The sequence below is a fragment of the Artemia franciscana genome, chromosome 1 (assembly GCF_032884065.1).
Source record: "Artemia franciscana chromosome 1, ASM3288406v1, whole genome shotgun sequence".
Classification (NCBI taxonomy): domain Eukaryota; kingdom Metazoa; phylum Arthropoda; class Branchiopoda; order Anostraca; family Artemiidae; genus Artemia; species Artemia franciscana.
In genome coordinates this window covers 24,108,079-24,118,806 of record NC_088863.1, presented here as the reverse complement: position 1 = coordinate 24,118,806, position 10,728 = coordinate 24,108,079, and the positions used below count along the sequence as shown (strand labels likewise).

The window sequence follows — 10,728 nt, the reverse complement described above, 5'->3', positions numbered from 1 at the left end:
TTTCTTTGTTGTTCAGTCAAGGAAAGAGGCTTGTATTATCTTAACTTTTAGCTACTATGTGGGGTGATTTGTTCTTTACTAGATTTTATGTCCGATGAAAATTACATTGTCGCCTCTTATAATGAACTACATCGATCCATTTTGTAGTTCTTATATCACCTTGTCAAAAGATAAGTGTATAAATATTGCATTCACTTATTGCGTCATATATGGTTTTAACATACGAAAATGACAAAATCCATCAAGCTTGTACATGAAAATGTAGTTTTTATGTAAAAAATCATTCTATTTAAAAAACAATTCTTACTAAAGGCACTATATTTTGCAATTCCATTTAAAATTTGCCATTAAACTGCTCTCTACACTGATCCAATGCCCCGCTAGTGTTCGAGAAAACAAAGAGATTTTGGAAATCTGACAAATTTTGTGGGTTGGGACAAGGGTCATTGGCATTAATCTGTAAACTCAGCCAGAGACAACCCAGCTCCAAACGGGTACCTCGATAAATCTGGGGAAGGTAAGCAGGAAGGGTGTGTGACCCCAACGCAAAAGTCCCCCTGAAAACGTCTGTACACTATGTAATAACCATTACTGTATGCAAACAATGGTCAAAGTCTGTAACTTGCAGCCCCTCCACCAGGACTGTGGAGAATGATATCGTCCCCAAAGACATAGTTATCAAGTTTTCGACTAAACTGAACAGAATAAAATTTTTGATCCAGTGACTTTGGTGAAAAATATGCGTGGGAGGGGGCCTAGGTGCTCTCCAATTTTTTTGGTCTCTTAAAAAGGACACTAGAACTTTTAATTTCCGTTAGAAAGAGCCCTCTCGCGACATTATAGGACCACTTGGGTCGATACGATCACCCTGGAAAAAACAACAACAAATAAACACGCATCTGTGATCTATGTTCTGACAAAAAATGCAAAATTCCCCATTTTTTTAGATAGGAGGTTGAAACTTCTACAGTAGGGTTCTCTGATACGCTGAATCTGTTTGTGTGATTTGATACTTTCAAAATTATTGCTATAACATTCAACCAAAACTCTACCTCTTGCCGACATGTTAAGACATTCTTCAGTGCAATTCACTGCTAGCTCCATACATAGCTCAAAAACAGGATAATGTAGATATTATTTTCACCGAGAAATCTTTTGCATTCAATGTAGAAATTTCCCACACAGTCTTAACACTGTTATTAGAACTAGCAACTACTGATGAAATGTATTCCAGCTTGGCATCACATGAGAAAATGCCTTGTTGGGTAATTGATTGAAGATTTCTTGAAATTATACTAAGTTCAAAATTAACAGTCTAAGAGGGATTATCCTAAGGAAATTTGTAGAATTTTAGAAAAAGAGGAGAAGCCACTCCAAAAGAGAAACATTATCTTGATGTAAATAACACATTTTTACTCCTCAGGGAGGGAAACTTGTTATTTGAAATAAGTTTTCCAGAATTGGAAAACTTGATTCAGTTGAATATCCCCCTAAGTATTCCTTGAAAATTTCTTCTTAACACCCCTAGCCTTAGTAGTAGTAATATTCATAGCAGTAGTTGTATTACTAGTAGTATCCTCATACCACCAGTATTTTTTCTAACATCCATGAAAGTTTCAATTTAATACCCTAAGCGGGTCCTGACAGGAACTTCCCGGATATTGCATAGGGTATCTTTTGTTAGTAAAACATCCCCTCAACATTCTATAAAATTTGCACCTTAATACCCTTAGGTTTAGTGCTAGTGGTTGTTGTAATGGTAGTAGCATTTAACTATTGCCTTTTGATTTGTTTTATTCCCCCGAAACGTGCTCTAAGTTTCAACTTGGTACTCTGTAATTCCTAAGGTAGTATTTATGTTCCCTTTTGGCAACCTATATACACACATTTTGTTTTGCTGTAGTTCAAATTCACTCACAATATTTCCTGAATTTATTACATTTATAGCAGTAGCAGAAATAGCATTAGTAGTATGCAAATATTTCCTTTTGGTAAATTGAACAAATCTCTTATCACGCCCTGAGAGTTTCGATTTACTGCTCTAACCTGTTCCTAAGATGTTGCTGACATGCCCTTTGAAATCCTATATGCACGTAGTGTATTTTGATTTAATTCAACTTCCACCTAAATGTTCTCTGAAATTTTCATTTTATTACTGCTAGCTTCGTAGTATTTGCTGTAGAAGTAGTAGTTATTATAGTAGTAGTGCACACATATTGCTTTTTGGTAATTTGATCAATCCCTGATAATTCCAACTTAATTCCCTTAGCCACTCATGAGATACACCCTTTTGGCAACCTAAATGTTCACTGTGTGTTTTGATTTAGTTCTACACTTCCCTCAACCTTTCCAGAAATCTATACTCAAATGCTCTTGACCATTTGTGACACCAAGGGCCGAACATGCCCCTCTTTCCTGATAACAACTACTACGCTTAAGTACTGTACAGATTCCATAACTTACATCGCTCACCCCAAGGACTGTGGTTAGTTCTCCTCCCCTACTTCAGAAAAGCCACTTTTCAAAAGATTACTTGTATTTTTCTTAGTAGTTACTATATGATGCGGTTTGTTCTTTACTAGGTTTCAGGTATCTCTACAACCATGATATCTAAGTCTGCACTGATATTGAAATATACATATCTCTTATACATCCTATCTATATATGTTGCATTGTCATGCATGTGATGATTTGTTTTCATATTTCTGTTGTTATGGGCTAGAGTTTGTTTTTATTATAATTAAATAATGACTTCGGAGATTTTTAACTGAGAATTTAAATAAAATAAATTTTAAATTCTCATGTATTTCACTAGTTTCAATTCAAAAGCCAGAATTTTTGTTAAAACCCTAAAAATACTATTGCTTTTTATGTAATATATTTCGTGTTTTTGATCTGATACCATTTTTAGGGGGTTATGGGGTATTTTGTTCGGTTACTTTTGGCTTTGTCCATCTTTCACTAGGTTGCAGCTTTTGCTACAAACACATTTTTGTATACAAAAATGTAGTTTTTCGTTAAAAAAACTGATTTGATTTATTTTTGTTTTTGTTTCTCATAAAAGGGACTAGATGTAACAATTTCCTTTAAAATGAGCTATTAAACATCTTAATGTTGTTCCAGTGCCGTGCTAGCTGCAGAACATGTTGGGAAAACCTGTTTTCATAGGCAAAAACTCATATAATGGTTCCAATCAAATTCATTATTCGATTTATTGAAATTAGACCTAGTAATTTGGGTTACCAATGACAAGCCAAGAGAGTTGTAGAAGCTATGAATCCCAGAAGTACACAAGGAGAGGGGGGTTTGGGAAATACATTGGAAAACTATTGAGGCAGAAAATTCCTAGATTAGTGGGCAAAGGGCCATTAGCAACCCCGAAAAACCAAAGATATTAAATAAATACTTAACTTTAATCTATTAAGGGAATTTTAAGCTATTAAGGGGAAGATTGCGATTTTTTAACATGCTAGTCTCCCACTGGAAAAATGGCTAAGGCACATCTTTCCTCCTGAAAAAAAAACCGTCACCTTTGATATAATAGTAACTATGCACACATATAGCGGGAACTCTCATCTACCAGGATAGGCCCAAGTATTTCCGAATGGAAATTTTAAAAAAATTGGTGGAAAAATGAGCCTTTTTGCCTTTCTGTCTCTTCTTGAAAAAGTTCGTAATTGTCCTCACATGACTCCCAAAGTATAGGATCGAAGTTTTTGAATAGTCTTTAGTAAAAAAAAATCCTCAAAAGACCCAGCAAGTATTCTCCTGGGGACAAAATGAACCCCACATCTCCAATTCCCTGCAGGTCATGGGGTCATAATTTTTGTGTAAATTACTTATTATTTATGCATGGTTTTTCTTGCTGTGTATTTGAAATTCGCTCAGAACTTTTGGGGGTTGTTCCCTGGGTCAAGAGAATCAGGGATTTTGTCCAGGGGAGGTTATTAGGGACCTAGAAATTGGTAAAGCATGTTTCAATCCCTAATCATTTTGAACGAGGTGCGTTACACATAAAAACAAGGAACCTTATGTGTAAGAAAAATTTGGGGGGTGGGCTTGCAACCAGTAAAAGGCATGTTTTTGATTGAATTGAAACTTATGCAAAGAGTACCATGCTGAAGAAAAAAAAAAGAAAAATTCGTTTCCTTAGAATGGGGATGAAAAATGGGTAAAAAGTTTTAATCCCGATCAGCATGAGACTTGCAGCCATAATGTTATAGCCCAATGAAAAAACATCGCTAGGCTACATTAAATGGTTGCAGCGGTAGCTGCCAAATGCTAAAAATGTGAAAACAGATTTTAGAGATGTAAAACTCACTAAAAGGAACATTGCTGGAGTCCCTTTTAGTGACTTTTTCATGGCTTAAATTATTAAGTTATTAGTTAAGGAAAATCTGCTAGTCAGTAAAATAGGCAAACCCTCATAATGATAAATACGAACCATAAACGTGTAAACCGTTCTTTTTTTCTCAATAAAAGAGCGAAAATGAAAATCACCAAAGAAGTTGGAGAAAATGCCGAAAGCGCTCTCTTTTTTCAAAGTGGCCTTTTTAGACCTGAAAGTGGCCCGGTGTCACCTTAGAGTAAGAAATACCGAAGAGCACTAAAAGTGTCCCATCGGCAACCCTAGACACAGATTGTTATTCCAAAATCACAGCGCCCTCCTTGCAGTAAATTAAATAAAAAAAACTAGTTTTTTTGAAATGAAAGTAAGGAGCGACATTAAAACTTAAAACGAACAGAAATTACTCCGTATATGAAATGGGTTGTCCCCTCCGCAGTCCCTCGCTCTTTACGCTAAAGTTTGACTCTTTGCCACAATTCTACTTTTTAAAACAATTAAAAACTTCAGCGTAAAGAGCAAGGGACTGCGGAGGGGACAACCCATTTCATATACGGAGTAATTTCTGTTCGTTTTAAGTTTTAATGTCGCTCCTTACTTTCATTTAAAAAGCTAGTTTTTTTAATTAATTTCTGAACGTTTTTGAATTAATGCATGTTTGATTTTGGCTCTCCGCACATAAATTATTGAAATGAAATTAGTATATTATTTTGTTTTTGGCTAAATGGCTTTCTCTTAGTTTTGATCAGACGATTTTGAGAAATAAGGGGTGGGGAAGGAGGCCTAGCTGCCCTCCAATTTTTCGGTTACTTAAAAAGGCTACTAGAACTTTTAATATTCAGCGAACGTTTTTATTAGTAAAAAATATACGTAACTTAAGAATTAACTTACGTAACAAACTTTTATATTCTTATATTTTTATTATGTGTACGAAGGGGTTTGTACCCTCGTTAATACCTCGCTCTTTACACTAAATCGTAAGTTTTGTCCCAATTCTTCAAGAATGACCCCTGAATCAAAAGGCCGTAGAATAAATAGTTGAAATCACTAAAAATATTTTAGCATAAAGAGCGAGGTATTTATCTCCTCCTAAATACCTCGCTCTTTATGCAAAAGTATTTTTAGAACCCCTCATATGCGTAATAATCTCTGTTCGTTTAAAATTTCAATGCTATTCCTTACTTTCATTTGAAAAAACGTTTTCATGTTTATTTTTTCATTGTTTTTTTTATAGTAATGCTAGAAAATCCTGCGCCCTTTTCATTGAATTTTTCTTCCCCCATGACATATTCCTCAAAGGAAAGATCCTCCCACAAAGCCCTCTCCCATCAACCCCACCCCCAAACCAAAAAATCCCCATGAAAACGTCTGTACACTTCCCAATAACCATTACTATATGTAAACACTGGTCAAAGTTTGTAACTTGCAGCCCCTCCCTCAGGGATTGTGGGGGAGTAAGTCATTCCCAAAGACATAGTTATTATGGTTTTCGACTATGCTGAAGAAAATGGCTATCTTAAAATTTTAATCTGTTGACTTTTGGAAAAAATGAGCATGGGAGGGGGCCTATTTGCCCTCCAATTTTTTTGGTCACTTAAAAAGGGCACTAGAACTTTTCATTTCCGCTAGAATGAGCCCTCTCGTGACATTCTAGGACCACTTGGTCGATAAGATGACCCCTGGAAAAAAAAACAAAAAAAAAAAACAAATAAACACGCACCCGTGATTTGTCTTCTGGCAAAAAATACAAAATTCCACATTTTTTTAGATAGGAGCTTGAAATTTTTGCTATAGAGTTTTCTGATATACCGAATGCGATAGTATGATTTTCGTTAAGATTCTATGACTTTTAGGGGATGTTTCCCCCTTTTTTCCAAAATAGGGCAAATTTTCTCAGGCTCGTAACTTTTGAAGACAAAGACTAAATTAATTGAATCTTATATATTTAGAATTAGCGTAAAAATTCGATTCTTTTGATGTATCTTTTAGCTTCAAAATTCCGTTTTTTAGAGTTTCGTTTACTATTGAGCCGGGTCGCCCCTTACTACAGTTCCTTACCACGAACTGTTTGAAAAGAAAATAATTCGGTATTTCGGGGCTTCTGACATTATTACTCCTTTGCGGAAGTTAGGCTCAAAATTGAAAAAGGATTATATTTTTTCTCTGGGCCCCTTCCACCTCTTAGTTCGTTTATTTTCGCTTTATAGTTGTGTTATCTCTTAGCAGTTCTTTCGTTAGTTGAGTTATGGTTGTGGTATATATGTTTTATCGCTCGTATAGTTGTGTTATTTTCAAATTATACTCCATAATAGAGAGGCTCCGAACACCCAGCATTGTATATTAAGCTCTTAATTTGACGTTTTTTTCTAACGTGACCAGATTCGTCCTGCGCCCTTTTCATTGAATTTTTTTCCCCCATGGCATATTTCTCCAAGGAAAGATCCTCCCACATAGCCCCCTCCCTCAACCCTACCCCCAAAACCAAAAAAAAAAATCCCCCTGAAAACGTCTGTACACTTCCCAATAACCATTATTATATGTAAACACTGGTTGAAGTTTGTAACTTGCAACCCCTCCCCCAGGGACTCTGGGGGAGTAAGTCATCCCCAAAAACATATTTATTATGATTTTCGACTATGCTAAACAAAATGGCTATCTAAAAATTTTGATCCGGAGACTTTGGGAAAAAAATGAGCGGGGGAGGGGGCCTAGACACCCTCCAATTTTTTGGTCAGTTAAAAAGGGCACTAGAACTTTTCATTTCCGTTAGAATGAGCCCTCTTGCGACATTCTAGGACCACTTGGTCGATACGATGACCCCTGGGAAAAAAAAAATAAAAAAAAAAAAAAATAAACACGCACCCGTGATTTGTCTTCTGGCAAAAAATGGAAAATTCCACATTTTTGTAGATAGGAGCTTGAAACTTCTACAGTAGGGTTCTCTGATACGCTGAATCTGATGGTGTCATTTTCGTTAAGATCCTACGACTTTTAGGGGGTGTTTCCCCCTATTTTCCTAAATAAGGCAAATTTTCTCAGGCTCGTAACTTTTGATGGCTAAGACTAAACTTGATGAAACTTATATATTTAAAATCAGCATTAAAATGCGATTCTTTTGATGTAGCTATTGATATCAAAATACTATTGAGCCGGGTCGCTCCTTACTACAGTTCGTTACCACGAACTGTTTGATTTCTTTTCAAATAAGCGCTCGCCAGATGTTATAGCCACTGCTTTAATATGGTCAGGCCTGAAAAGAATAAAAATTCAATTTTTTAGAGTTTTGGTTACTATTGAGCCGGATCGCTCCTTACTACAGTTCGTTACCACGAACTGTTTGATCGCTGTTAGCAATTGTGTTTTGAGCTGGTTGAGTTGCATGGAAAGTGATTGCAAATAATCTGTTTAAGGATAAATACAGATGGTTTGCTGGAGATGGTGAATTTCACACAAAACCCATTTTTTACAGTGAATATGTTTTGATTGAGAATACCGAAAGTGTTGCAAGCTGTTAAAAAATATTCAACTCTGTAAGAGTGAATTTTTAACAATATGTCTATATATTCTCGAAGATGTAGGAAATAAGTAGGATCAAGTAAGCACCGAGGTTGTTTGAGAGCTAACTTGCTTTAAATATTCCTGTTTTTGATAAGTATCGCCATCTCTTGTTTAAGGGTGCAAATAAGGCAAAAAAAAAATCAGCGCCATTATTTTTAAGTTTTTACGTAAAAACACCAACAGGTTAGTTTCCTGATTTTTTTTTGGAAGGGGGGATGCATCAACAGGATCCACTCCCCATAGATTTGACAAGTAAGGAGTTTTTTGGGACAAAATACCAAAACTTTTATGAGGACAGACTTAATTTCTAACAACTGACAGTGTAGAGAACTGAAATGCTATTATAATTATAAGTTATAAGTGAAAATTGAAAAGCTATTGTTATATGTAAGCTATTTGTTTTAGAGCCTATAAAAACTGGGAACATTGGTATCTTGGGTGTTTTAACATAGTTGTAAGGTCTTGTTAGCATGATGACTAATTTTATAAAAAGAAACTTTTTTCTACTTTGTTCACCGCGATTCTCTTAAGGATGATACTTTTCTTTTTCTTCAATTAAGCTTTATTAATTTCATCAAAAAAGCACAGAAATAATAATTCATGCACCAACACTTATCATGACTGGATAGCTTTCATGAACATATACCTTAGCTGTCTTGCTTCTGTGGCAACAGTGTTTTTCCTTCCAAACTTAGAAGAAATGTCAAACTGTGCACTTATCTCTTCTCCATGTAATTGGCATTGTTCTAGAAATGCCAAACAGTCCTCTATTACAGCATCTCTAACCCCGATCATATGCTTTATGTAGTTTTCTAGCATAGATAGTATACACCTCTTGGAATAAAACCATGTATCTGTGCTTAGTTTTTGTTCAATTGGATCAAGAGTTTTGAGTATTCGAGAAATTCCAAACTCATAGTTACCTTTGACACAATATAGAGTGCCAATAACTAAATTCACTATTGAAAGGTGATATATTTTAGCTCCTGGAGTTTGCATTTGAGCTTGCGTTTCTTCTTGTTCAAGTTTCTTCAGTAAATTTTCTGCAGATTCATTTTTTCCTGTAAGGATATAACAAACGCACAAGTTGGCCAAAACAACTGCATTCATCGAAAGTGCTCGATCTGCTTTTCGAACGAATTCATCATAAAGCATGGCGGCATCATTATATTTGTTTTCCATGTACAAAGTGTGCGCTAAATTCAACCTCCAAGTATCTGTGTCTCCGCATAAATCAGCTGATGCGCGAAGGAGTTTTTCTACGCCCTCATAATTTTCGTTATCCCACAAGAGGCGACATTGTGCCATCAAAATGGGAATAAATTGCTCAAGGCTGTTCTCGTAATCGGCTATACCCTTTCTCACATTTGACTCATCTTTTTGTCGTCTCGCGTCTTGAACTCTGCCAGCTATTTTGCGCAAGTTTTCAGCTACTCTACCTGAAAGTGAAGACATTTTCGAGTATGCTTGCTCTTTATTACTAGATTGCATTAAAAATGCAGCAAAAAAGTCGAACAGATATTTTGGAAGGATGTTTTGCGCTTGCTCCTGATACTGCATAAAAGTCGTGTGTGCCATATCAAAGTTTTCATATTTACTTAGCATCAGTAGGAGATTACTTAGTGACTCGGGTGGCTCTCCACTAGCTGTTAGAAATTGTAATTTGTTGCAGCTCTCCATTGCGTCAAATTCGACATCAAGTATTGCTTGATTGTGGAGAGTAACTGAATCTAAATCATGTTCTTCTCTAGGTGGAAGATCTAATAAAGCTTCTTTGGATTCATTCAAGCTCTTCATTTGATAGTGACATGCAGCTTTAAGATTTAAGGACTCTATTATTGCTGACTTGTGTAAAGCCAGAGTGTTTTCTATATTTGTAACGGCACCAGCAGAATCCACAACTAAACCAACACAAAACTCCGGGTGTATTTTTATGGCCAGTTCAACAATACTGCCTAAATACTTTAGCGCTGTTGTGTAGTCTTTGAGCTTGTAGTGACATAGTGCAATGGAATACATTATCTGGGGAATTCCCCCAGCTTTGTTTAAAGCAATATTCAGGAGTGTCAGTGCTTCTGTGAAATTTCCCTCTTGTATATGACAACATCCTAGGTTATAGTACTTTTTCCAATTTTCTTTAATTTTTACTACATAGCTGTTACACTTACGGAAATTTCCTCTATTATATTCAATGAATGCTAGCAACTGTAACTTATCTTCTTCATTTTTATCACTTAATTTTGCACATATTTCCAGAGCCTTGTCATAAAATCCACCTTCCGCGAGAGCTTGTCCCTGATAAAGTTGATAATAGGGCAATTCAGGGAAGAGTAGATGAAGTTCTTTATAGCATTCTGCTGAACTTTGAAAATCTTGAAGCTGGTAATGGCAGAAGCCAAGTAAGGACAAAGCTGCTCGTGACCTTGGATTTTCAGCTAGAAATCTCCCTGCTATTCTAATAACTTCCTGAAAGTTTTTCTCTTGTATAAGTGTATACACTACTTTTGTATAACTTCCTCCCAGCATTTCAATCAAATGTACACTGTCATCAATATAAAAAAGAATCTTGGCTGATGGAATTGTTGCTATGGAAACCCCTTTCTTTCCAGTTTCCGTGGTTACTATTCTTTGGTTGTCAATGCGTGAGTTTATTTCTAATCTATTTTTTTTGTAAATTCTATCCATATAGTAGACACGTAATCAGAAGGATGACCTTTGTACCCATGCCCCACTCTACAGAATCACATTAGTTTTATGATCTTCCCCGTAATTTCTTATTTATTTCTAAATAATCCGCGTATGATTGGAATTTTCAAAGTTGAAAC

At 35.8% G+C, this 10,728-nt stretch overlaps 1 protein-coding gene across 1 annotated transcript; it reads right to left on the bottom strand.

Moving 5' to 3' along the window:
* Positions 1-8,442: 8,442 nt before the first annotated feature.
* LOC136027214 (intraflagellar transport protein 70B-like) lies at positions 8,443-10,434 on the bottom strand. The gene has a single exon (XM_065704251.1). The coding sequence runs from the start codon at positions 10,427-10,429 to the stop codon at positions 8,519-8,521; it is 1,911 nt and encodes a 636-aa protein (XP_065560323.1). The 5' UTR covers positions 10,430-10,434; the 3' UTR covers positions 8,443-8,518.
* Between the last annotated feature and the right edge of the window lie 294 nt (positions 10,435-10,728).

Bases quoted from the DNA above. Each gene is read 5' to 3' on its own strand.
- LOC136027214 (XM_065704251.1), bottom strand. From the start codon at position 10,429: ATGCTGGGAGGAAGTTATACAAAAGTAGTGTATACACTTATACAAGAG.